The sequence below is a fragment of the Microcebus murinus genome, chromosome 15, assembly GCF_040939455.1.
Source record: "Microcebus murinus isolate Inina chromosome 15, M.murinus_Inina_mat1.0, whole genome shotgun sequence".
In the NCBI taxonomy this organism is placed as follows: domain Eukaryota; kingdom Metazoa; phylum Chordata; class Mammalia; order Primates; family Cheirogaleidae; genus Microcebus; species Microcebus murinus.
The window spans coordinates 17,035,688-17,063,305 of NC_134118.1; the positions used below are offsets into that span (position 1 = coordinate 17,035,688).

General features: G+C 38.8%; 2 protein-coding genes, 1 long non-coding RNA gene and 1 other non-coding gene across 5 annotated transcripts in view; 2 read left to right on the plus strand and 2 right to left on the minus strand.

The window, feature by feature from the left end:
- Positions 1-996: 996 nt before the first annotated feature.
- LOC105865195 (uncharacterized) lies at positions 997-10,237 on the minus strand. Its single transcript, XR_001151381.2, has 3 exons — positions 9,123-10,237; positions 3,992-4,261; positions 997-2,040 (listed from the first exon to the last, which is right to left on the minus strand). It is a non-coding gene; the product is annotated as an uncharacterized LOC105865195 (long non-coding RNA).
- Positions 10,238-10,261: 24 nt separating this feature from the next.
- Positions 10,262-19,494, plus strand: FAM8A1 (family with sequence similarity 8 member A1). Its single transcript, XM_012753610.3, has 5 exons — positions 10,262-11,087; positions 12,204-12,324; positions 13,930-14,053; positions 14,589-14,728; positions 15,887-19,494. The coding sequence occupies exons 1-5, from the start codon at positions 10,382-10,384 to the stop codon at positions 16,029-16,031; spliced, it is 1,236 nt and encodes a 411-aa protein (XP_012609064.1). The 5' UTR covers positions 10,262-10,381; the 3' UTR covers positions 16,032-19,494.
- A 3,355-nt stretch (positions 19,495-22,849) lies between these two features.
- NUP153 (nucleoporin 153) overlaps positions 22,850-27,618 on the minus strand; it is a 97,055-nt gene continuing 92,286 nt past the window's right edge. For both annotated transcript variants that reach the window (XM_076010488.1, XM_012753611.2), the window contains exons 21-22: positions 24,341-24,509; positions 22,850-24,010 (exon numbers count right to left, since the gene is read on the minus strand). In XM_076010488.1, coding sequence (XP_075866603.1) covers positions 23,926-24,010; positions 24,341-24,509 — 254 coding nt within the window. In that variant the 3' untranslated portion in view covers positions 22,850-23,925. The remainder of the gene's footprint in view (positions 24,011-24,340; positions 24,510-27,618) is intronic.
- Positions 26,595-26,700, plus strand: LOC142876783 (U6 spliceosomal RNA). Its single transcript, XR_012923601.1, has one exon. It is a non-coding gene; the product is annotated as a U6 spliceosomal RNA (small nuclear RNA).

Genomic DNA, 27,618 nt, shown 5'->3' on the forward strand with positions numbered 1-27,618 from the left:
GAGTGCAGTGGCATCACCATGGCTCACAGCAACTTCAAACTCCTGGGCTCTGTTGATCCTCCTGCCTCAGCCTTCTGAGCAGCTGGGACTACAGGCATGCATCACCACCCTGGCTAATTATATTTTTGTAGAGATGAGGTCTTGCTCTTGTTCAGTTAATTTCGAACTCCTGAGCTCAAGTGATCCTCCTGCCTTGGCCTCCCAGAGTGTTAGTATTACAGGCATGGGCCAATGTGCCTGTCCCAATTTCTTTTTCTTTTTTTGTAAATTAACATTGTCGGAATTTTATGTGTTATATGGGGGTTTTTTTCCTGAAAGAACTACTTATTAGAGTTATTGACAAACTGTATTCTCTTTTTCACTTTTATTTATTTATTTAGTGGAGATGGGGTCTCAATATGTTGCCCAGGCTGGTCTCGAACTCCTGGCCTCAAGACATCCTTCAACCTCAGCCTCCCAAATTATGGATTACAGGTGTACTATTCACTGTGTTTTCTGATCTTTAAATTTTGATGGCTACTTCATTTATTTTCATTGTTTTGCTTTTATAAATAATACCACAGGAAATATGCTTGACTTGCATCTTAATACCTTAGTACTCATATTTCTGTAAGGTAGAGTTCTAAAAAGAGAATTAATGAGTCACAGGTTTAGCTATTTTGAATTTTGGTGGATGCTGCCAAATAAGTCTTCCAAAAAGTTGTGCAAAATTATACTTCCAAGAACTATGTATGAGTGAACCTATTTCTCCAAACCTCATCAACACACGATACCACCAATCTTAGTAATTTTTCTAGTCTGACATGCAAAACTTTATATGGCCTATTTAAGTGCCTAAAATTGATAGTGGGGAGGGGAGTCCATTGACTAAAAAAAGAAGATAAACTGTTACGATGTATTAGTAAGAAGAAAATGAGCCAGGATATTAAATGTAGAAGAGTGTACAGGTCAACGAAACTCCATAAAAAGAGAGAGAATAGAGCAGAAACCAGAATTGTGGAATTTTTTTCATTTATTTGACTGCAAGAGCTGGGGGGAGCCAAGAACAAGGTGGGAATTTGATGACATTGATTGAGTTTTCAGTTATGTGTGTCCTGCCTGTGTACAACTCCAGATGGGCCAGGCAAGGGGCCTCGCTTCATGATAATGATAAGCTCATGGAATGAAGGAAATAATAACTGGGTGTGGGGGACAGCGGCATTCAGGCTTGTGGGCTCCACCTTGGCGGGAGGCGGGGTGGAAGTCTGGGAGAGCAGTGGGTGACAGAGTCACAGGTAAAATTCTAAGGTTAAAGAATTTGACTTAGGCACGGAAGGGCTACATTGACCAGGGTGCTCACAGAGCTTCTGTGGTTTTTCCCTCTGGATTGGTTATTTTTTTTTTTTGGTGTTAATAAAGGAGCAGCGGAAGCCAATCAATCAATGTATTCACATCCATTTGTACCAAAACTTTCTATTTTATAAATATTTGTCCTTCTGTTGCTGACTGGTCCAAAGCGAAACTCAGCCTCCGTCCCTGACCTTTCTGCGTGACATCACACTTCCTAACACGTCCCCCAGATGACTCTCTTTTTTTGCTTCCTTCCTCCCTTAGGTCATAGTCGGTTTGGTTTTTTTTGTTTTGTTTTGTTTTGTTTGTCTTCATAGCACATGACTTATTTTCAGCTTTTTATCTCCTGCTATCCAGCCTCAAACGATGCTTTCCCTTCACCCCATCTCATATTTCACGAGTAATCCTAACCCAAAACTCCTAACCCAAAATAGTCTTTCCTGCATAACTTGGAGCTGGTCAACAAACGTCTTCGGTTTCTGTGGGTATGGATCCACCGTCTTCACCGTTGTCCGGTTCCCAAGCCGGGTTTGCAGCCCGCGGTGTCTTAGCTTTGGAAATTCCTCCACCTGCTGGTTGCCTCAAGCCCCGTCCGTCCACGTTATGTAATGAGGTTCGCAGTTATTTAATAGTTGATGAATTTCGGCCTATTTTTAAGAGTAGCGCATGCCTCTTGCGAATGATGACATGTTTCTGAATCACTTCGAATTCCTGAAATCAAAACAAAATTTTTTTTTCTTATGAAGAAAATATATTCTTATCACAGTATAAAATAGTTAAAAGCCGCTGACAAATTTCTCTTAATGCTTCTTAACAACCACTAGGGGGCAGGAAATCATTGTACAGTACAGCAAATCACTCCAAGTCTGGCTAGAGAAGAAAAAGATGCCCTATTTTATGTGTATTTCTAAAAGTTAGTCCCAAAATCAAATTATTTTTCAATTTAGTCATTGATTTGGTGCTTTGGGCATATTATTGACACAATAAGCCTTTGGCAGTGGTTTTATTTTTCACAAATTGCTTTCTATCAGTGTATCAAATCAGAAGACCCTTTTTCTGAATTAAACACTTTAAAGATCAATTTGACATCATAAAGCAGGTTTGCCATGTATTGCTAGTAAGAATAGTTGAAATGGCCGGGCGCGGTGGCTCACGCCTGTAATCCTAGCTCTCTGGGAGGCCGAGGCGGGCGGATTGCTCAAGGTCAGGAGTTCGAAACCAGCCTGAGCAAGAGCGAGACCCCGTCTCTACTATAAATAGAAAGAAATTAATTGGCCAACTAATATATACAAAAAATTAGCCGGGCATGGTGGCGAATGCCTGTAGTCCCAGCTACTTGGGAGGCTGAGGCAGGAGGATTGCTTGAGCCAGGAGTTTGAGGTTGCTGTGAGCTAAGCTGACGCCATGGCACTCACTCTAGCCTGGGCAACAAAGCGAGACTCTGTCTCAAAAAAAAAAAAAAAAAAAAAAAAAGAATAGTTGAAATATGTGGATAAACTAGAAATGAGTTTGTCTTACTAAAAATTAGAGAAATTCATAACAAAACAACATATTTATGCCTACCCAAGTTTCAGGAATTCTCTTTTCAGTGTCTTTCTCAAAATATGGATTCAAACATCATTAAAAATAATTAACCACTTATTTAACAGATTCTATTCCAGACGAGATTGGGCACGTTTGGGGCGGTATGGTCGTAGACTCTGTTCCAAAACAAACTCCTTAAAGATAAGAATGCAATTATTATCTCAACTTTCTCACCTTCCATTCCCCTTCAGCCTTTCCCTCCTTGCCCCATGAAACTGCTCAGGCAAAGCCACCCATGACTTCCTATTGGCCAAATCCAGGTTCTTAAACCAGTTGGAAGGATTGTAAACCAGCCCTTGCTAATTTAAGCTTAAAAGAAATGTACTGAGGCCGGGCGCGGTGGCTCACGCTTGTAATCCTAGCACTCTGGGAGGCCGAGGCGGGCGGATTGCTCAAGGTCAGGAGTTCAAAACCAGCCTGAGCGAGACCCCGTCTCTACTATAAAAATAGAAAGAAATCAATTGGCCAACTAATATATATATATAAAAAATTAGCCGGGCATGGTGGCTCGTGCCTGTAGTCCCAGCAACTCGGGAGGCTGAGGCAGTAGGATTGCTTGAGCCCAGGAGTTTGAGGTTGCTGTGAGCTAGGCTGACGCCACGGCACTCACTCTAGCCTAGGCAAGAAAGCGAGACTCTGTCTCAAAAAAAAAAAAAAAAAAAAAAGAAATGTACTGAAAGTACATCGGAGCCTGGCTCGGTGGCACCTGCCATAGCCCCAGCTACTCAGGAGGCTGAGGCGGGAGGATTGCTTGAGCTCAAGAATTCAAATCCAGCCTGGACAACATAGTGAGACCTTGTCTCATAGGCAGATAGATAGATAGATGAAATATCACAGGAAGAAATACAGGTAGCAAGAGTTAATCAACAGTCTCATCAGATACGGATCCTCTCCTGGCACTCAAATTATTCCATCATGCATGCCCACCCCATGGCGTGGAGTGGCAGTGCAGAATACCCTGACTGTCCTACCACAGCTGTACATATTGAGAGAAGGGTTGTTCAGTAAGAGGATATTGGGTGCTATTACCAAAAGGCGGGGGTAAAGAGAGAGGATGTTCAAAAAAGAAAACACCCACCACAATTTTCATCCTTCTTGATTTCTTTATAATTTTGTCACCAGGTGCAGTTCCCGGGATGGTTAATTCTATGTGTCAACTTGACTGGGCCATGGAGTGCCCAGATTAAACATTATTCCTGGGTGTGTCTATGAGGATATTTCCTGATGAGGTCAGCATTTGAATTGGTGGACTCAGCGAAGTAGATTTCCCTCTCCACGTGGGTGGGCACCATCCACTCCGCTTTGTATTTTAAAACCACAGTCCAGATTATAAGGATGATCATTGTTACTGAAATGACAAAGAGGAGAGATAGACTGATTGACAGACAAAAGTTCATACTGATGATGATTATTCATTTTGTCCCATATTACACACACATTTTCAAAGTAACAGTACTAATATTACCACCATCAATACACCAAATGTTGAAAATGTTTCGCCTATATTCTCCCCATACTTCCCTACGTTATAGTTATTTTGTATTAACATTTCAGAGTATAAGTCCATCTCATATTATATTCTCTTTTTACTGTGTCAGGTGTCAATGTATTGACTCTCAGCTTCAAATCCTTGCTTTCTCAGCAGTAATGAGGCTGAACTCTGTAAATACTTCTCCCATGGCAGCTAGTTTGATGTCAGATTGTGTTATAGAGGGCACTGGGGGGGGACACCAGAGGAGGCAGTGGCTTCTCTTCCTCATACACATGTATGTGCATATCTCCCTGGGCTCCTGCAGAGTGCATGGTTCTTTTCAGCAGTGCCTAGTGGTCAGCAGCAAGCAGCAACTGCCCGTGGACAGCTTCCCCCAGCACACCATTCTCTGGATGGCCCCCCAGTGCTGTGCTGCCAGCAAAGCACCTCCCTTTGAGTGGCTTCTCTTCATACTTTGCAGTGAATTCTGAGATGCAGCGTCTCCCTGTGGATAGCTTGTCTCAGCATTCCAGAGAGAGGATTTCTAGTGAGTCCCACTGATGTCACACCTCAATGAACTTTTTTGCCCACCAGTGAGCAACAACCATGGTCTTTCCAGCAAGATTTAGACCTCAGCCCTGGAGGTATCACAAAGAAGATCTCTGCCTTAGACACCCTATTTCAATCCTAAGAGTAGTGGCTGCTCCCTATTTCTGCTATTCCATATGGTTTACAATTCTCTTTGCCTCTTTTTAGCCAAACGCCCTTAATTCCAATCCCATCAATAATTCCTTATACTGCTGGATGCAGTGGTGCATGCCTATGGTCCCACCTACTTAGGAGGCTGAGGTGGGAGGACTGCTTGAGCTCAGGAGTTTGAGGCCAACCTGAGCAACGTAGCAAGACCCATCTCTTAAAAACAATTCCTTATAGTAAATGTTCCCTGTTCAAGTTACCGTGTGGTTTCCATCTCTTGGACCTTGACCGATGCAAACCCTCATTGTATCTCAGTTCTACAAGTAATTAAATATTTAATGTCCACCACCTGTGCTTCTATCATTGTCTATGACTCATTTTGGTTGATGAGCTTCATTCTCAAGTAGATTCCTTGGAAAGAACTCAAGTGGATAACACTTCCTGAAGTCTTCCATTTTGTTAATGAATTATGTTTTTATACTTGAAAGTCAGTTTTCCTGAGTATAAAGTCTTTGGTTCACATTTTCTTTCCTTGAATATTTTCTTTCCTTTAAATATATTTCACCACTTTCTTCTCCCATGAAGTGTTAATGTTGAAGTCTTACAATAATTCAGTTTTATTTCTCCCATAAATGACTTGATTTTTTGGCCTAAGATCATTTTTTTTTCTTTTTTTTTTTTTAGAGACAGGGTCTTATTCTGTCACCCAGGCTAGAGTGCAGTGGTGTGATCATTGTTCACTGTAACCCTGGAGTCCTTGGCTGAAGCGATCCTCCCATATCAGCCTCCTGAGTAGCTGGACTACAAGTCCCATGCCTGGCTTAGTTTTTTTTTTGTTTTTTTTTTGTAGTGAGTAGGTCTCACTATGTTGCCCAATCTGGTCCACCTTCTCCCTTTCCTAAGGCCACTTTTTTAAAAAATGTAAAGTCTAGTAATTTTGCTAGAATATATCTTGTTCATTGTCAGTGTTTTCAGATACACAGTATGTGCGTGCTCTCTCTATATATATATATGTATACATACATATAAAACCTCATATTATATATTGTATATTACCATATATAACCATATATATGTATACTGTCATGCACTGCATAATGATGTTTTAGTCAACAATAAATGGCATATATGATGGTGGTCCCAAAAGATTATAACAGAGCTGATAAATTCCTGTTGCCTAGTGACATCGTGGAGATCTTGATGCTGTGTAAGCCTAGACTAATGTGTGTGTATGTATCTTAGTTTTTAACAAAAAAAGCTTAAAAAGTAAAAATAACAAAAAATTGTAAAAATAGAAAAAAGCTTATAGAATAAGAATATTAAACAAGAAAATATTTTTGTACAGCTTTATAATGTGTTTGTTTTAAGCCAAGTGTTATTACAAGAGTCAAAAAGTTTTTAAAAATTCAGGTGGCAGGGGGGAAAAAGGGATGGGTAACATCATACCTAATGGGTATAATGTATACCATCTGGGTGATGGGCACTTATACCTTTGTCTCAAGCAGTACAAAAGCAATCCATGTAACCAAAACATTTGTACCCTTGTAATATTGTGAAATAAAATTTTTTAAAAAGTTTAAAGTTTAAAAAAATTAAAGTTTACAAAGTAAAAAAGTTGCAGCAGAAAAAATTTTTTAATAAATTTAACCTGTGTACAGTGTTTATAAAATCTACCATAATGTATAGTCATCTAGGCCTTCACATTCACTTGAAACTCACTGACTGACTCACCCAGAGCAACTTCCACTCCGACAAACTCCCTTTATAGTAAGCGTCCTATAAGGTATATCATCTTTTATCGTTTTACTGTATTTTTACTGTAGCTTTTCTATGTTTAGATATGTTTAGATGCACAAATCCTTACCATTGCGTTATAACTGCCTACAGTATTCAGTGTAGTAACATGCTGTACAGGTTTGTAGCCTAGGTCTATCATATAAGCCCTGTGTGTAGTAGGCTATACTAGATTTGTGTAAATACACTATATGTTGTCTGTGTGATGAAATTGCCTAACGATGCATTTCTCAAAATGTATCCTCATTTTTAAGTGACTCTGTGTGCGTGTTTATGTCTGTGTGTGTGTGTGTGTGTGTGTGTATAAATCTGAGGAGATATATATATATATATATATATATATAATTCAGAAAAAACTTCTTGAATTAAAATATGTTGTGTTTATTCTGTTATTTGACTTTGGTTTCCTTTATCAGGGACTTTTTTTTTTTTTTTTTTTGAGACAGAGTCTCGCTTTGTTGCCCAGGCTAGAGTGAGTGCCATGGCGTCAGCCTAGCTCACAGCAACCTCAAACTCCTGGGCTCGAGCAATCCTTCTGACTCAGCCTCCCGAGTAGCTGGGACTACAGGCATGCGCCACCATGCCCGGCTAATTTTTTCTATATATATTATTTGGCCAATTAATTTCTTTCTATTTATAGTAGAGACGGGGTCTCGCTCTTGCTCAAGCTGGTTTTGAACTCCTGACCTCGAGCAATCCGCCCGCCTCGGCCTCCCAGAGAGCTAGGATTACAGGCGTGAGCCATCACGCCCGGCCTATCAGGGACTTTTAATCTATTAAAAATTAAAGATCCAAGATATGTTGGATCTTCTTTGCATATCTTCAATATTTATCATTTCTCTTGAATTATTTCTCTTTCTACATTTCTTTTTGATTTAGAAAAAATCTCATTTTCAACTTCCAGTTCTCTTCAGGCACCATCTATTGTATTTGCTTACTCTTTTGTTCCTTCTATTTTAGTTCCCTTTTCTGAAATCATTTTTTCTTTTATTTCTGTTCTTTCCCAAGTTCTGTTGCTTCATTCCTGAGTTTTTATTTTTCTGATTTATTTTGCACTTTCCTGTCTTATAATTGCAGTCTCCAACCTTTTTAGCACCAGAGAATGTTTTCACAGAAGACAATTTTTCCATGGACGGGAGTAGGAGGGGGATGGTTTCCAGATGATTCAAACTCATTTCTTTTTTTTTTTTTTTTTTTACATTTTTTTCTTTTTTCTTTTTTTTAGATGAAGAAGGGTAGGAGGATCAAACTCATTTCATTTGCAGCCGCTCCCCAGACCTACCATCACTGCTTCAGCTGCACCTCAGATCATCAGGCATTAAATTATCATATTGAATGTGCAACCTAGATCCCTCACATACACAGTTTACAGTAAGGTTCTCACTCCTATGAAAATCTAATGCTGCTACTGTTCTGATAGGAGGCGGAGCTCAGGCGGTGATGTGAGCTATGGGGAGTGGCTGCAAATACAGATGAAGCTTCCCCTTGCTGGCCTGCTGCTCACCTCCTGCTGTGCAGCCCAGTTCCTAACAGGCCACAGACTTGTACTGTTCTGTGGCCCAGAGGTTGGGGACCACAGTCTTATAACATTTTATTTATGTCTTTATGGTGACACTGTGCAGGTGCGACATAAAGAGTGGTATTCAAAGCAAAGTCCGTGTCTCCAGTAATCACAATATTTCACTCATTCCAAGCTGTTTTCATTTTCTTTGTTCCTGTTTCTCCTGTCTCCCCACTCCAACCTGGAATACTTGTTGAACATTACTTTCTCATAGGTGATTTTAAAACCAAATTTATAAGGATAAACCTTTCTAGCTATAGGCCACCATAATTTTTCCCTTATTTTGAATTCTTAAATAGGTTTTCAAGTGCTTCATGAAAGTCCTTCCCCACCAGATCATTCGCTTCTTACCAGCAAAAGTTATGGCTTTTATATCTTTCAGAGTAAAATAAAAAAAAATGATTCTGGTCATTGTTGTGACTCAGAAAGCAATACCCCAAATGAAGGGCTCAGAAGTACAAGTTTTTTCTCTGACCTTCTCCTGCCCTCCTGTCTCTCCACCCCATTCTCCCCCAAGGCTGGCCATAGAAACTAGAATCCCTCTCCCCTATGAATCCCTCCCTCCATAGGTCATAAAAAGCTGAACCCCTTTCCCCTAAAGCCAGCCATGAAGCTTAAAAATATTACCCCAACTTTCCCCTTGCTTTTCTGTGTAAAAACTGGCCATAAAGAAATTGTCTGACCTACCTTGTTTGACTGTAGGTAATAAGACCCCCATTGCAGAGAAGGTCATGCCCCATATCCAGGGGAAGGAAGAAGGAAGGAATGTATGCTCAGAGAGGCCAAGAGAATCTAGATAGACAGGGCTTGCCGGGTTTCCTCACTTGGTCTATTAACATTAGATAACACCCTTTTGTCCTGTCATATTTCTACATGCCTGTCTATACTTTGTTGAACCTAAGCATAAAAATGGACAATTTGCCCTGTATCTTTGGGTCTTCATTCTGAAGGCTTCTGTAGCGCGTAAAACTATGATCAAATAAATTTGTATGCCTTTTCTCCTATTAATCTGGCTCTTGTCAGTGACTTTCAGCAAACCTTCAGAGGGTGAAGGTAAAGTTTTCCCTTGGTCCCAACAGCATCATCATTAACAAATATTTCCGCAGCATTTGTCCCCTGTAGGTCCTCTGTCCACCGCTGTAGACACAAGCCTTCTGCTCCAGCAGAATTGTGCCTTTCTTCAAACCCATTGTCTCAACCTTAGGTGTCTTTTCCTTTATTTTCTGTTACGTAAGGCCCGGGTCATATCCCAGGGCTGTGGAGTACTCATGATGCCCTCTTCCTCTGAATTATATATAGCGCCTCACATATTTATATTTAATATACTTTCCTATATCCTGAAGTTGATTATAAGCCTCTCAGTGGTAGGGATATGTTAATATATGTCCCAGTTTAGTCTGACTTTTAACTTCGTATCTTCTAAGGGGACAGATGCCTCCTGTATCACCTTCTCGAGTACAGACGGTTATCTGGGATGGATGCGGGCAGACACAGCAACAAGCCCCGCACCTGGAGACCAAAACCACCTGCAGTTCCGCGGTGGAAAAGGCTGCGCTGACCCTGGGACCTCTCGGAAACCCTGCCCATCCTCAGTTTCTCACCGACAGCCTAGCTCCAGCCCCACGGGACATCTAGAGAGGCCCTGAGCCTTAGACTTCATTAAAACCGTACAGGGAAGGAGGGACACTCAGGACCCAACAAACAGCAAGCGTGACTCTATGACAACAGACCAGGGCCAGACCAGGGCGGGCAGCCCCGCCGCCCGGCCCTCCTCGCCCGGCTCCGCCCACCGGCCGGCGTCGCTCCTGGGGGCGGGGTTTCCGCTTCCGGTGGTGGATTGTTGACGCCTGCGGCTGCTGCGGTGGCGACGGGGCCGTTGGGGAGGGGCCACTGGGGGAGGGAGACGGCGCAGTGACAGGTACCGCGGAGGGTGCTGCTGAGGCGACATGGCAGAGGGGCCCGAGGAAGCCCGAGGCCGCCCTCCCGGGCAGGACGACGGCGGAGGGGACCACGAGCCCGTCCCTTCCCTGAGAGGCCCTCCCGCCGCCGCCGCCCCGTGCCCCCGGGCTGGGCCCCAGGTTGAACCCCAGGCCCCGGGCCGGCCCCCAGCCCCCGGCCTCGCGACCGCCGCCGAGGAGTCGGGGCCGGCGAGCGAGCTCAGGAAGCGCGGGGAGGCGGCCGCCGGCTCTGGGGCGGAGCTGCAGGAGCCGGCGGGCTGCGAGGCGCTCGAGGCCGCCGCTCCGCGGGAGAGGCCGTCGCGGCTGAGCGCTCGCGAGTACTCCCGGCAGGTGCACGAGTGGCTGTGGCAGTCCTACTGCGGCTACCTCACCTGGCACAGCGGCCTAGCCACCTTCCCGGCCTACTGCAGCCCCCACGCGCCCCCAGCGACCTACCCCTCGGGCGGCGCGGCGCTTCCCCAGGCTGCGGGGCCCCCGCCGCCCCAGCTGGGCTATTACAACCCCTTCTACTTCCTGAGCGCCGCGGCCGCGGGGCCTGACCCCGGGGCAGCCACGGGCGTCGCCACTCCTGCTCCAGTCGCTGGCCTTGGACCCCGGGCCCCTCACGTGCAAGGATCAGTCCGCGCCACTCCAGTGACGAGGGTAGGATCCGCAGCCCCTTCGCGAACCCCGAGCGAGACCGGGCGGCAGGCAGGTGAGAAGCGCGAGGTAGAGGTTGAGCGGAGCGTAAGGGTCTTCGGTGAACTGCCTGCGGGGTAGAGCGGGCACTCTTTTTAAATCTGTAATTGCCACTCTGATTAGTGATCCTCCGTGTGCATCAGCTATCGTTTGTCCAAGCCTTAAATTCCTAAAATGTACGGGGCAGTGCAGTTTCTTCTTCCTTTAGAACTGGCACTCCGAATTGATTCCCTTACTCATGAGACTAGTTATTTCCACATGTCAAGACATCTTTGCTCTTCAAGCCGTCCTCTTACCTTGATCTCCATGCTCTGGAGAGAAAGCTCCAAAGCTAAACTCCAACATGGCAAATCCACTTTTGGAGGGGCTTGACTGATGGTCTGGAAATAATCCAGACATTGGCTGTTTAGGGACAGTGGAACTGAAGGGATATAAAAGGAGATTTACTTGAATACAGATAGAGTTAGGAAGCTTTGATTGAGCCATGGCTTACAGATCTTGTATATTATCTAATTGTTTACTTCTGTATAGAGACTAGAATATTTTTATTTAGTTACATTCTTTGGTTTACTGACTTTTTATTAAACTTTTTAAAATTTATTCAGCCACGGATACATGGGACAAAAACTAGCTGATGCCTGAGTATAATCCCAGTCAAAATTGATAATTACTGAGTTTATTTTATAGAAAGCAAAGCAAACTAAAAGAATAGGGGAGAAATACAGGGATTTATTTTATACTACTTGTCTGTACTTAACCTTGATTTTTACTAAAACATTTCATTTTGTCATTTAGATGTGATCACCTGGATTCTCCTCATTAGAGTTCCTAGTGACATGTATTGGGTACCCTAATCAAATTTATCTGTGAAATCAATAAACCTTTCAATACCTTTTAAACATTAAAGTATTGAAAGCAAGCTTTAAGCAGTTCAGCAAATAGTGCAGTAGTGTTGCTGTATTTAATAACATGTACTCTTGGTAGAATCAATATCAATGATTGCTGTTGTAAGATTATAGATTATTTATTATTGAGTTGTACCTTGATTTTCCCCATTCATTACCCAGCTTGTATTGTAAGGCCTCTGTGAAATGATTAGTTTTCCTAACCTCCCCCCTTTTTTTTTTAACAGGCAGAGAGTATGTTATTCCATCCTTGGCCCACAGATTTATGGCAGAGATGGTGGATTTCTTTATTCTCTTCTTTATAAAAGCAACCATTGTCTTAAGTATTATGCACCTCAGTGGAATAAAGTAAGTTAAGGACTTTTACAGAAATGTTTTAATTTCTGTTCAGAGATCTTGTTTTGTTAAATTTTGATCATGCCTGCAAATGATTATATGTATAATCAGTGTGCCACTGTCAAGATTTCTTTATAAGAGCTTTGTCAGATTTATTGTTTTGTTGGTTTTAAGAAATAACTACAAAGGAGATAAGCCTCTTACAATGCGTAAAAAAAAAAAAAAAAAAAAAAAACAAAGGAGAAAAAGACTCTTAATAAATTCTGTAAGATGTGTGGTATTCTCACCTATCAAAAGCGGATAAAAGGAGCCTCCAAATCTGGTTTGGTTTTATTCAACTATTTTCTTAGGCCAGGAACTAATTTTCCTTTTACCACCTTGTAGAGTCCTTAAACACAAAGACATAAAGAGCTTTTGATAGGTGAGTCATTAATAATCAACTAGATGGCATTTCCAAATGGGATTGCCTATACTATCAGACAAGTCCCAAGTGAACTGCAAAATGAGGCATTTATTTGAATAATCCTCCTTTCAGATTAATTATAATCCTAATAGTTATCACTTATCCTAACAATTATCACTTCCTAAGCACTTTCTATGTGCTAGGCATTGAGCTCACCTCTTCATGTGAATTCTTATTTAATTCTTAATACCACTATGAGGTAGAGGTTAATACTTCCATTTTATAGAGTTTGGAATTTGGGTTTATGAGAAGTTAAGCCCAGAATTTAAAAAGTTATGGAAGGTAGTAAGTGACAGAGTTAAGATACAAACCCATGTGGTCAAATTTCAGGACTCTTGGCAGGAACCTGAGTGTTACTGTGATTCCTTCCTGCTCCTCCCACCACCCTCTCTCTCATCATTACTTCGCCCTAGTACAGTTACTGTCATCTTTTGCTTGGATTATAGCAGTAGTCTTCTAAGTGGTAACTCTGTCTCCTCTCAGTCAAGTCTCTGGTATAAAGCCAAAGTGATCCAAAAATTCTGATTCTGCCCTTCTCCTGCCTTAAAACCCTTCAGTGGTTTCTCATTGCCAACAGGATAAAGTCTGAATTTCATCATCTGGTTTAACAGATGCCCTTATTTCTTAATTACTGTAACTTCTCACACTTAATATTTGAGCCACACCAAACAGCTTTCAGCTTCCATCACATACTTTCTTGCTTTAAGGCTTTCTCTCCTGCTGTTCCCTTTCTCTGGAACTTTCTTCCCCTTCTTAGTCTGGCTAACTTTTCTTCATTCTTCAGATCCTAGCTTAAAATGTCATTTCTGGGAAGCTTTTACAAGGTTAAATGTATCTGGTATATGTTTCCATAGTATCACAGTTCTCATCCCACTTTATTACTGATACTTATTTATTCTGTTTTCCATGAAAGCAGAAACCATGTTGAATTCATTCACCATTCTGTCCACAGGGCTAGTACAATACCTGCTTATGATAATGCTGCTTATTTGTTGAATATGCTAATGAATGTTTTGTGAAACTAGATGGTTAGGAACCTAAAAGATTAGTTTAGAATTTCAATTATAATTTATGACTTACACTAATGAAAAAAAAAACAGTGCAACTGTTCTGATAACTAATTCTTTATAACCACAAACTATTATTTTGTACAGGGATATATCTAAGTTCGCTATGCATTATATAATAGAAGAAATAGATGAAGACACATCAATGGAAGACTTGCAGAAAATGATGGTTGTGGCTCTTATATACAGATTATTAGTTTGTTTCTATGAGGTAAGCTATAACTTCAGCAAATATTAATATTTAACAATTTTAGATTATTAGCCCAAGACAAAAAAGTAGTAGAAATTTGTAATCATGCATTTTTTTAAATGTCTCCTTCTGCTTTTCTATTTTTTCCAAATTTTCTTTAATAACATTAAAAAAACAACTTTTGGAAGTGAGACATTTTATAATTTCTTTGTAATATTTTTTAGTATTAGGAATTCAAATACAATTCCACTCATAAACAGATTGTGGTCCAAAAAATATACTTCTAAGTTCATTGAGGAATTTGAGATATATTTTTCCATAGAAACAATTTGCTGAAAAGTATAATAGGTCATAGAGAAATATTACAGTACACATCTGTGGTATTGAACATGTTAAAGACCTATAGAAACACATTAAATGGTTAATATTTGGATATTCTATGCAATTCTTTCAACTTAAAATTTTAAAACATGAAATAATGTGGTAGGACAACTTACCTTTAAAATTGGTGTAGTTGAGCTAGCAAATTGTTTTAAATTATCCTTTCTTTCCTTAGATAATTTGCATTTGGGGAGCAGGTGGAGCTACCCCAGGGAAGTTCCTGCTAGGGCTTCGAGTTGTGACATGTGATACATCAGTACTTATTGCACCAAGTCGGGTATTAGTGATTCCTTCCTCAAATGTTAGCATTACAACGTAAGTCCTTTTCTTTGCTTAATCTATATATTTATGAAAATAATATATTTTAAGTATAATAGTCACTATAATTCACAATTGATAGCATTTGATATAGTGTTTTAGAATATTGGTATGCTTTTTTCTTCTTAATGGTATGTTATTAGACAGGCTTTCATTTATTAAGTTTACGATGTAAAGTTTGAGTATTTATTTCAGTTGTATTATATGATTGTAGACCCCCTCACCCCCGTTCAGTATACATTTTCAAGATGTTCATTTTATGAAATACAAGTCACAATAATGAGAGGATGATTTGGGCATTAATGTTGTGTCAGTGTTCCATGCCCAGCTTTCCTGTCCTCTAGATCTGTGGACATTGGTCAGTTATTAACCTGCCTTGAGCCTCCATTTGGTAATGCCTATCATAATTCCATCTTGAATACATGGTAAGAGTTTTGACAGCTATGCATTCATGAACCCCACTCCTGCTCTTAAGCAGTAGAGCTTGTGTTATTTTCAGTGCTCATGGCTAGCTATTGGCATCTAGCTCCGGGGGAAGGTCCAACTAATGATAATGGAAGTTATAGAGGTTGAGTGGGTGGTAATCAGTTGAGCCAAACAAGATATTGGCTAGAATTGTTGCCAGAATGATTCAGAGCTAGATTGTTATATCAAGAAATATGAACAAGTGACTCTAGGAGAAGCCTCGATTGTGCTGCAAATTTTGTGGTTATAATCCTAGCTACTTCTTTTAATAAAAGAGTGGCTAACGTTTATTGAGCCCTTCTCATATACCATCACTGTTAATAACACTGCATATCTATTAACTAATTTAATCCTAATAGTCTCGTAAGATAGATACCGTTATCCACTTTGTGCACGTATGGAACACTAGTAATTCGAAGATGGATTTGAATTCAGCTGGTCTGGATTCTTAGCCCACACTCATGTTAAAAGTTCTAAGGTCTTTAATGTTGATGAAATCTTTAGAAATAGTCCAGGTGATCTGATTATGATATAGTGCTACTTGAAAATAACTCAAATATCAGAGGTAAAAATTTTCTCAACTACACTTTGAATATATGTTTTAAATACATATTTTGAATTGGTGGAATACCATTAATCTATATGTGGGTGATGTACAACTTACCTGATATTTTTGCTTTAATTTTTTAGGTCCACTATACGAGCTTTGATCAAGAATTTTTCTATTGCTTCTTTTTTCCCTGCTTTCATCACACTGCTGTTTTTTCAGCATAATCGAACAGCCTATGACATTGTAGCAGGAACCATTGTGGTAAAAAGAAATGGGGTCAGATGATGCTCAAAAAAACCCTGAATTCCACACTTTATGGAATAATGACAAGACTAAATTATGTATCAAGGCCATCAGTATCCCTGGGTTACATTAATTGATGATTTAGAAATTAAAGCAGTCACTGTAGTGTGATGCAGCTGACTATTCTGAAAGTATTGATTTTACTTGAATGCCAAAGAACTTTTCCAGAAGAAAAACCTGTTAAATTCAAGTGTTAAAATTTTTAGATCAAAAAGAAGGCAAGTGGTTTTATAATCGACAACGGACAATATATACTTTCTTAAGATCTAAGGCATTAGAATTTGTTGAAAGCATTTTCAGCTTTGAAATCTCCAAATGAAACTTTAAAAATTTACTTTGGTTTATCCCAAAAGGATGGAAAAATGTCCAGTTGTGTTTTATAAACACCTACGTAATTCATCTTTTAGTTTACGCTTCCTGGGGAAATTGTCTTTGTTTTTGGAGGGGAGGGATTGGGGACACAAACTGGATAATTGAATTATCTCCCATCCCAGGAGGGTAGTGAGTTAGCTGCAAGAGAAAGGGACAAGTGAGACAGGCCTAGCAGTTCCCTTACCTGAAGTTTCCAATCTGTACTGCAGCTCACTGCAGTAATGATGTAACTTTACAACTATTCTTAATGCTTAAACATATATTTGGGGGCAGGTTTTTAATGATGATGAAACAGTGTTAAGTCATATTGCTATATTATCATTGACTCTTTTAAAGAAAAGGTAAGTTAGTGATTGCTTTTAATGGGGGGGGGGAGTAAATTTTCACTGTAAATTTAACTTATAATTCATGTGCAAGTGTTTTCAGCACCCTAAACCAAACCATAAATATGTGGAGAAAAATTACTTCCATCACATTGTTGCATATTTACTGTAAAACAATATTCCCAGTATGTGTGCAGCATGAAAGAAAGTATTAGTGCTTTTCAGTGTTCTGAATATAACTTATATTTATATACAGCATATTCACATACTACTTTTTTATATACTTCCATAACTGTTGAAACATCAAGGAGTTAAATAAAAAATCTTAATATCTCATGATTTACTCAAAATACTAGTAGCTTGTGAAATATTAGCTATTTTCCCATTATGAACTGTTCTCTCTAAAGAAGGGAAAGTATCATTTCCAGGTATTATTCTACGTTCTTTAAGCTCATTCTGGGCCTATTAGGGATGAAGTTTTGGGGGAAACGTTAAGCAAAGTAATACTTTGTGTATTACCACCTTTATTCTTCTGTTGAAACAAAATATTCTTCTGTTGAACATTCTGGGTTTTATGTGTGTATGTTTTTGTTGGATGCCCCAGTTACATGTGTTGAGATATACCTGCACTATTTATAGTTCATGTTTTATCGGGTTCTTAGGTATTTTCTCCATCTCTGATATATATATATATATATTTTTTTTTTTTTCAGAACAAACACTAAATTGCAGTTCAAAATTAGATTGCTTAAGGGATCAATCTAGGCATTGTTCTTGATCTTAAATTTAATAGGAAACACAAGATATCTGTTATCACTGTATCAATTTTTAAAGTGGGTTTTTCTTTGACATTTAAAACTGTGAAAATAGATAATCACATTTAATGTTTACAGAAACTTTAACAATGTTCTTATTCTTTTTAAATTATAAAATTTCATAAACCATGTTTTTCAAAATAATTTTATATTAAATCCAACTTCACAGAAACCCTATTAAGTATGCCAGTGTACTTACTAAACAGATCATTCACTTGTGCTGGGAAGATTTAGTATTATGGCCCGTCACAGTTTTTAAGAAAAACCTTTAATTTTTTAAATTAGACTAGAAATTAGGAAGGGTTACATAAAGTTAGCACTTTAGTAATATATGGACACTAACATTGGTGTACACTACTTTGGCCACTGGTTGGGGAATTCAAGTTGAAATGTCCTTCAGTCATATAGTTCTAGAATACATCTTTGGTTTATAATTTCTGGTCAGATAATTGAATGGTTTGCTGTCTAAGCTATATTCATGTATATAGTAAAACAAAAGCAAACAAGTGGTCCAGTTTAGTTTGTTATACTTAAAATATTACACATTTGCTAAGCATGAATCATTCAGATTAATATCTATGTAGGTTCATTCAGATCCAACCATGGATTCAAGTACATAGTCCTATAAGATACATAGAAGTATTACTTTGTCTTTATAGCAAAACCCAAGTGTTTCTATTTATGAATTCAGTTTGGAAAAGAGATTTTGATTACCAAAATTTGAAAAAAAAAAAAAAAAATGACAGAACAACGAGGGAAGAGGGAACCAGGCCTTACTACCACATATTTTTCTTGGGGTTGTTGGGTGGAGTCTCCTTTTCAGAACTTTTTTCTATTTAGCATATTTCACTTATCTTGATTTTCTGTGTCTTAAGTATAATTTTCATGCTGAAACTCTAGCCTGAAAAGGCAAAAAGAAAGTTGTCTTCAACTTTCTTTTAGTGCAAACATTATTCATCACTTTAACAAGATAAGTAATAAGGGAACAAAAATTAGGATTCAAGGGGAGTAAGAATACTTTCAATAAGCATGCCCTAAGTTAAACTACAGCACTAGCAGTTAAATTAGGCATCCAGAAAATCTCAGTATCCATCGCCGCCTACAAGTGTCCGGAATGGCTAGTGCACCTTGAGAAAAGTCTGGCATACTAATGTTCAGGTTGGAGCCAGAAGGTAGGCCCTAGGAAGGTAAGTGTGAGTGACAGCAAACCCTGCTTTTAAACTACTTTTTGATTATAGAAATAAAACCAACACTTTTGGATAGTAAGCCTTCACTTGTCAGTATTATAAAAAGTATTGCCCAACTGATACTTATCTACCACTGGTTCAGTAGTTACTTGTTTCTATGTAAACATTAACCTGATTTCACCCAAGTATTTACGATTAGAAAAAAAATCGCATTATATAGTTGAGGGCTACTTTTTCCAAATTACCAAATGAGTTAGTGTTTTTTCTTGTTTCAAGTGATAGTAAAAAGGAAGGATTTTTCCTTTCAATGGTTTGTGTTTATAAATATTTCCAGCAAAGGGAAGGTAGAAAGGAGTTGAAAATTATACTGCTTGTGAATAAAGGGCTTTTTCAGGTGGATAATGGTATTAATGTTTTCATTCTACTCTTGTCCCTATTTAAACAGGCTGTTTTTTTGAAGAATATGCTTACATAACAATATTTCTAAAGATCCGTAATGAGTACCATTTCAATTACTTGCCATTCTCCCCACCCCCAATACCAAAGGCCAGTCTTTATCACGTGCTTGCCTGGGTAAAGTTCATTTCAAACTATGTGTGAATATATTTCCTTGCGGTTCATTACAGCAGGGTTTGACCTGCAAACAGTATCTGATGGCCCACGTATAAATAAAATTCAGCATTCTATTTTTAATAATTTGTAAGCCACCAATTTGTATTCTTTGTCTCAATAAATACTTAGTCACCTATGCATCTGTGTTTTATGTATTTCTTTATGGTTTGATCTGGATTCTCCTCAGACTTTGCTTCCAAATACAGCTTTTCCAGTGGCTACAGCAGAAATAAACAGGAATACTTGCAGAAAGAGGTCTATGACAAATCGTCCACTTTTAGGGATATGTTTATTTTATATTTATATTCATTTATTAAATGCACTCAGAAATTACCTGTGCATGAACTAAGCTTAATTGTAAACTAAGCCAGTCCTTTAAAAATTGTTAAGCATCACAACCACCATGCAAGATGTGAAGTCTCAGCTAGTAAATGACCGAGCTAGGCAATTCAAACCAAGTTCTACCTTTAAAAGCCTTTCCTATTCTAACCTTTATGAACAAGTCCAGAGAGGAAGGGCAGGAGACAAAACAACAGGTTCTGCATATAAGGCAAAGATAAAGGATAAACTTAAGTGTAGCTAAAATACAGCCCTGTGGATAATGTGCATTTTGGAACTAAAGTGGACTTTTTCAGGAAGTTTATGAAAGTTGCCCCATATTGCAGGGAAATGACAGTTCAGATTGACATAGTCATGCAACTGGTTTGTGTAGCTAGACCCAGTACCCCTATTTTCTCAATTTTACTGTATGAAATTCATCAGTTTCTATTAAACATACAGACTAACCTTTATAAAATTTCCATTGAATTTCAAACTTTAAACAGGCCCAGAAAATGACATGCTAAGAAAATTAAAGCAAACACAAGTTATTCCCTGGCTAAACAAGGGAGTGTATGGCCTGGTTACAAATTGTTAAAATTAATTCAATTTCAAATAATAAAATACTAATTACATGAATAAGCAATTTAGAATTCACAATATAGTAATAAGCAGCTAAAAGACATTCAACTAAATTGCAGTTTGTCTTAATGCCTGGAATTGTAATTACTCAAAACCAACTTGCACTTTGCTTAAAAGTGATATCCCTGGACATCAGTGCGTCAGAAATCTTCTAGGTGCTTATTTATTGGTGCAGATTGCAGATTTGTGGACTCTATCCAGTCCCAATGTGTGAATCTCTGGCAATGATGTCCTGGACCATGTATTTGACACATCTCACAAGTAATGCTGACAGTACATTCAGTAAGGACCACTGATCTGCTAGTCAGTCAACCAAATTATGAAAACATACCTAATTATCCAATTAAACTTTCTGCATGACTTTCCTTCAGAGTCTTTTCTATTGAAAATTCCTACTGGCCCACCAAGAGAAGTAGACTTGTATTATTTTCTTTCCAACACATTTCCCTTTCTTGCACAAACAGCCCTCAAATTTCACTTGTGTGCCCATCAATACATGAGTGGATTAATAAAATGTGGTATATGTATACCATGGAGTATTATTCAGCTTTAAGAAATAATGGTGATGTAGTACCTCTTGTATTTTCCTGAATACAGCTGGAACCCATTCTACTAAGTGAAGTATCTCAAGAATGGAAAAACAAACACCACATATACTCGCCAACAAATTGGTATCAGCGGATCAACACCTAAGTGGACATATAGGAATAACATTTATCGGTGTCAGGCGAGTGGGAGGGGGGAGGAGGAGATGGGAATATGCAAACAAATGAGATGTGCAACGTTTGTGGGATGGTCACGCTTGAAGCTCTGACTCGGGAGAGGGAGGGCATGGGCAATATACGTAACCTTAACATTTATACCCCCATAATATGCTGAAATTAAAAAAAAGAAAATTCACTTGTGTGTGAAGCATAGTTATATGCCATTACAAAGGAGCAGTTACAGTCGTGAGGAGTGGATCAGTGGTGAGTCTATAGCCTGAATCAGTGCAATAAGGAGATACCCTCTGCTGAGCCTGAGGTAGGACAGGTTTAAGGTTGGTATCCCAAGAAAACAGATAGGAAAAGATCCCAAATTCTGAATATAGTCCTGTAGACTTCTCAGTTTAGGGGACAAAAAGATTCCATTTTTAACATAAGCCAACTTAAGTATGGTTTTCAGTAACTCGTTTTTTAAAAAGAGTACTAAATAGAAGTAAACATTTCTAGCACATTTTTAGAGAAAGTAGCAAAGTTCCCAACCATATGCATCTAGAGAGTGGCTAAGAACTAACCTGTAAGGTAGTTAGGCATTAACTTCTCAGCAATAAGACATAGATTTCCAGTTACCTCTTCCAGCTTCATCACCACTTATTGTCAAATGTGTATTATTAATAAAGTAACTACTATAAATTTCTACCCCTAACCATCTGATGATGGCCTAAGAGAGCTCAGATAAGAAAAAAATAGATATATCTTTTTATTGGAAGCACAAAAAAGCTCCTAAATATTTTAAGGTTTTGAATTTAAACATAAAACCAACCAGAAGTTAAGCAAATTAAAAGTGAGCATGAAATACGTGTGCATTCAAACTGAAAAATAAAATTATCAAATGCTGCTCTAAGAGTTTTTAATGAACCACAGGAAAAATCTAAATAATAATAATGCAGCAAAATAATTCAAAAGAAATCACAGCTAGCCGGGCGCGGTGGCTCACGCCTGTAATCCTAGCACTCTGGGAGGCTGAGGCGGGCGGATTGCTCGAGATCAGGAGTTCGAAACCAGCCTGAGCAAGAGCGAGACCCCGTTTCTACTATAAATAGAAAGAAATTAATTGGCCAACTAATATATATATAAAATTAGCCGGGCATGGTGGTGCATGCCTGTAGTCCCAGCTACTCGGGAGGCTGAGGCAGCAGGATCGCTTGAGCCCAGGAGTTTGAGGTTGCTGTGAGCTAGGCTGACGCCACGGCACTCACTCTAGCCTGGGCAACAAGCGAGACTCTGTCTCAAAAAAAAAAAAAAAAAGAAAAAAAAGAAATCACAGCTGACCCTTGACCACCACAGATTTGAACTGCATGGGCAGCCCACTTACACACAGATATTTTTCAACCAAACGTGGATCAAAAACAGTATTCACAGAATACAAAACATGTATATAAGGAGGGCTGACATTTTGCATACTCAAGTTCTGCACAGATTCTGGTATTAGGGGATACGGGCATGTCCTGGGAATAATCCTTAGTGTATACATCAAGGGACAACTGTATACTAAGGAGCCACTGCAGTTTTTGTGAACTGCTTTAGGCATGTATCTCCAAGAACTTAGTCAATGAACACTGTTCTAGTCATCTACCAAGAAGATACAAGTACAAACAGAAATGGCTGTGTGTGTTTATTTTCAACTTTTAAAAAAGGTACGAAAATGTATGTGCAAATTAGATATGAAATCACTTAATTCTTTGGAATTTATCTTCTAATTGTCCATTGTTAACCCTTTATTTGAAAAAGGCCCCTCCCATTAATACTGGATACCTTCATAATGAATTAAAACTAGGACAAAAAGTATGTCATAATTTTTTATTGATGGCATTTATCCCATGGTTTAACATGTTAATTATACTGTAATAAACATGGCTTTAATATTAAACTTTTCCTTATTATCCAAAGTCACCACAGTCCATTTCAGTAAATATAAAAATATATGCTTAATACTTTGTACAATACTGGTTTTTGGTCCAAACAAAACTGGATCAGAAAAGCCAATAAATTCAACTTTAAGAATCCCCAATTTTTTTTTAAAGATTTCTAAATGGATTTAGGCAACTTTGAATAATGGGATTTACATAATAAAATCTGAGACAAGACTAAACAACAAAAAAATTTCTAACATAAAATTCAAATTTCAAGTTCACAGATTTATGTTATGCCAAAAAAGTACAGAAACAAAATTGTATTTACATAAGTTTCATAATAAAATAATGAAAAAGGCAAGACAGGTGATAGAAGAATGAAAATATAGAAATAGCATATAATTATTAAATGGAGAATGAACTAGATCTAACAAGTCCTTAGCATGGACCATTCTTTAATCAGGCTTCCTCTATCAGAAAATTTTAGTGCACAATACACCCAACTCACTCATTTCACACATACACCAGCACAAACTCGGCATAGAAATCATTCATTTCAACATCCTCTAATCTATACAGAATTCTAATCTATACAGAATTCCTCAGATATAATTACAATTTCAATGCATTCCACAAATGCTTATCAACGCATATAGTGGTGCAGACAAAGAAGTTCTATACAAAGCCATTTGCCGTGCAGACTCCATTCCTGGGTACAGCCAGACTACATCAAATCAGTGAATAATCTGCTGGATCATAAAATATTTTTGCTGAAGAATCAGTCACCAGTCTAGCTATTATTTTTTAAAAAGAGGGTGGGTGAGGTGGGGACGGGGCTTCCATAAAGAAAGAGAAAGGAAGAAAATTCCAAAAACTAAAGAAGTCCTTAGGCAGATCTGACTTCAGAAAACCCCATCACATAGCACAATCCAGTATCTGAAAGCAGGGCACCAGCTGTTGTTAAGATCCTTGTGTATAACACCAATGTGACCTTTATTTCCTGCGTCTAACAGCAGTCTTAATCTTGCGACCAGAAACTGAAGTTCCAGAAGAAGAGAACATATTTTTCCCATTTGACCTGTGGGTAATTAAAATTAAAAACTTTATAATGTGACACAATGCCCAGAGCAAAATTTCAGAATCAAAACATTTAATATGACCAGTAATAAGGAGGGGGAAAAAAAGACACTGTTAAACACATTTGATGCTACACCTAGCACACACACTATACTGCTATTTTTCTCAGGCTATAATACCATCTACCAAATTGTAATATGGTAAATTGATGTTGAAAAACATTTGATTTTATCAAAACTATATTGCATCTTGGTGACTTTTAAAAACAAAACACACACATGCACGCACTCTTACCAATGTAAATTCTCCATTGCAACAAAAGTTCTCTTACCCCAATGTAAATGCTGCTGGAGACTGGTTAAAAGGAAAACCCCCTGAGCCTGAAGGCTGGGCTGAGGCTGCAGGTGTGCTAGGATTTGCACCAAATGTGAACACTCCTGATGGATTATTGTTTGTGAAGTTGAAATTTGTAGTGCTGCCGCCAAATTGGAAAAACGAACCTATAATAGTTAAAGCAAAAGTACTTTGTTAAGGGCAAAATGACGGTTTTTTAGTAATGACTCTGACCTCTACTACATATAAAAACATGTAAATGGTTAAGATCCCTTATGGTCTCTTAATCTAAAGAAAAATAAAAATATTTTCTCCACTGACATACAGTAGTACATACTTGACACTTCCAACAAATCACACAACTCACCCATGACCAAGGAAAAAAGGGCAAAGTAGACTTTTTGTTAAGGATAGCAGAATCAACATATTAAGCTCTATCTTCTTTGAAAAGTGCATTAAAATAACAGTAAGGGGACTTTCACAAAGATGGGGAGAGAGGAGACAACAGCAACAAAAGTGTAGAAGCTGGAAGGCCGACTGGAGCTGATACTACACTAGCAGCAGGGAAAGCACAGAAGCAATTCCATTTATACTAAACATACCCCAAAGATTTAGGTTCCAGGTACCTCTGGAAGTGAGAATGAAGGTGGGACTAAAAAAAAAAAAGAAAAGAAAAAGAAAAAAAAGGAAGCATGGTAGAATATCTGTATAAGAAGTAGATATCAAGACCTCTCCCTCCCCAACACCAAACAAGATGGTAATTCTCTTTCATCCCAACAGAACAACAACTTAGTCTTTGGAGAAGTCTATGGACTGGGGCAAAACATGCATAGTGTTCTTGCCCCTTTGGAGCAAGAACATCATACTGGAAATAGGAATTAAGAGTAGGTTGATATAATGAATACAGAGAACTCTAGCCATCCTCCCTAACTTAGCTCGCAGAACACTAAGCTGAAGTTCTCTGATACGAAGCAAGAGATTGGAAGCATCTTCTCTGGGGAATCTGACAGACTAAGAAGAAAGACCTAATGATACTAATTAACTGTTCCTAATTTTCCCAAGTAAAATAAAGGCAGATAAACTTGCAATGAAATCCAACATCTGTAAGCCCTCTCAAGGTACAAAGGATTCAGGTAGTATTTAGGTGTCTTACACTCATAAACCTATGACTAGAGACCAAGGAGTACCAGACATTTGAAGATAGTATTTAGTAAGAAATATCATCTTGTCTGGCAGTTACCTGGGACATAGCTTCTGTTCTTAAGTCCCTATTTAAATATTTCCTTCAGAGACAAATATTTCCTTCACTGAGACCAAAACAATAATAGAGAAAAACAACTTGGGAGAATATCAACTAAGCAATGAAACAAAACTTCCCTCACCATTAATGTCCTTAAGAGATCAATAAACACTATATCCAGGCCAGGCACAGTGGCTCACGCCTATAATCCTATTACTCTGGGAGGCCGAGGTGGGTGGATCACTCAAGGTCGGGAGTTCGAAACCAGCCTGAGCAAGAGTGAGACCCTGTCTCTACTAAAGATAGAAATTAATTGGACATCTAAAAATATAGAAAAAAATTAGCCGGGCATGGTGGGGCATTCCTGTAGTCCCACTACTCGGGAGGCTGAAGTAGGAAGATCGCTTGAGCCCAGGAGTTTGAGGTTGCTGTGGGCCAGGATGACGCCACAGCACTCTAGCCTGGGCAACAGAGTGCGATTCTGTCTCAAAAAAAAAGAAAAAAAAAAAAAAAAGGGACCCACACTAAGGCATGTCCCTGAGTCCCTGATGTGTCAGAACAATGGAGTTAAAAAGAAAAGATTCTAACTGGATTTCAGAAAGGAGAAATAGGTCAAAAAGCAAAGATCAAGACAGACTTCATAAGCAATCCTAGAAAACAGAAAGTCTACAATGGAGAACTGTCTTCAAAATTATGAAAATTATTTTTAAGCTAAATCTATAATTCAGCCAAAATCTTACCAAACATAAGGATGGAATAAAGATCCCTCTAGAAATCCATATCCTCAAATTTTTCTTCCCTAAACTCTCAGGAAACACTGAAGATGTGCTCTATCAAAAACAAGAGAGTGACAAAGACTCGACACCCAGGAAACAGAAGGTCCTGCAAGAAGCTAAAAGGAGTCTCCAAGATAATGGTAAAAAAGAGAGACCCCAAGAGCACAGTTAAACAGTAGGCCTAGAAAGCCTGATGGGAGAACAGGTGAAAAGATTCCATGAGAAAAGTTCTTCCAATGCCCATTCAAGCAGCACATATACCAAAATTCGAATGATATGGAGAAGATTAGCATGTCCCTGCATCAGTATGACATACAAATTTGTGAAGCATTCTAAACTATAAAATACTGATGAAAGAAATGGAGGAGGACACAAACAAATGGAAGAAATCCCATGCTCAGAAGAGTCAATATTGTAAAAATGCCCATACTATCCAAAGGCAATTGTAGGAGCCTGGGAGGAAACTTACCCTTTGCCCTATGAAGGTTCACTGAAAAATCAACTCACAAAAGGCAGATTAACTGGAGAAAAGGCATACAAATTTATGAATAAATATATATATATATACACACACACACACATATATATATATATACACACAGGAGCCTTTGGAATGAAGACCCAATCTCCCAATGGAGTGCCAAAGCTTATATACGATTTTGAGGTTACAGAGAGAATGCTGGCTCAGAGAGCATGGCCAAAAACAGGTTATGGTAGAAAATCAGGTTTTAGTGGTAAGACAGGTTATGGGTGGGAGAGAAGACTTGGCTAGCAAAAGTGGTCTTGTTATATAGATGAAACCTCAGGACTTCAACTGAGGGCTGAGTTACCAGCCCTCAGAGAGAACAGATGATAAACGTTTCTTTTCAGACCTTTAAAGATGTCAGACTCTCAGTTAATTTTTCCCAGCTGTGGACAAGGGAAGGCCTGGCCGCATCAGTGCAGATTCTCTACAGATGTAAATTTCCCCCACAAAAGGCAGCTTTGCAGGGCCACTTCTGTTTGCTAGTCCTTTGGCAGCCATCTCAAAATATGTCAAAGAAATATATTCTGGGGTAAAAATACTTTGATTTCCTTCACAATCTATATACTCAATGCAATCCCTGTCAAAATACCAATTGACGTTCTTCACAGAAACAGAAGAAACAACCCTAAAATTCAATGAAGCCAACAAGCCCAAAGAGCCAAAGCATTCTTGAGCAAAAGGAACAAAGCTGAAGGCATCACATTATCTGACTTCAAAATATACTATATAAAGCT

Excerpts from the sequence above, each read along its gene's own strand:
- FAM8A1 (XM_012753610.3), top strand. The coding sequence starts at position 10,382 with ATGGCAGAGGGGCCCGAGGAAGCCCGAGGCCGCCCTCCCGGGCAGGAC. Across the intron at positions 14,054-14,588 it reads TATTAGTTTGTTTCTATGAG|ATAATTTGCATTTGGGGAGC; the intron begins GTAAGCTATAAC and ends TTCTTTCCTTAG. Across the intron at positions 14,729-15,886 it reads TCAAATGTTAGCATTACAAC|GTCCACTATACGAGCTTTGA; the intron begins GTAAGTCCTTTT and ends TTAATTTTTTAG.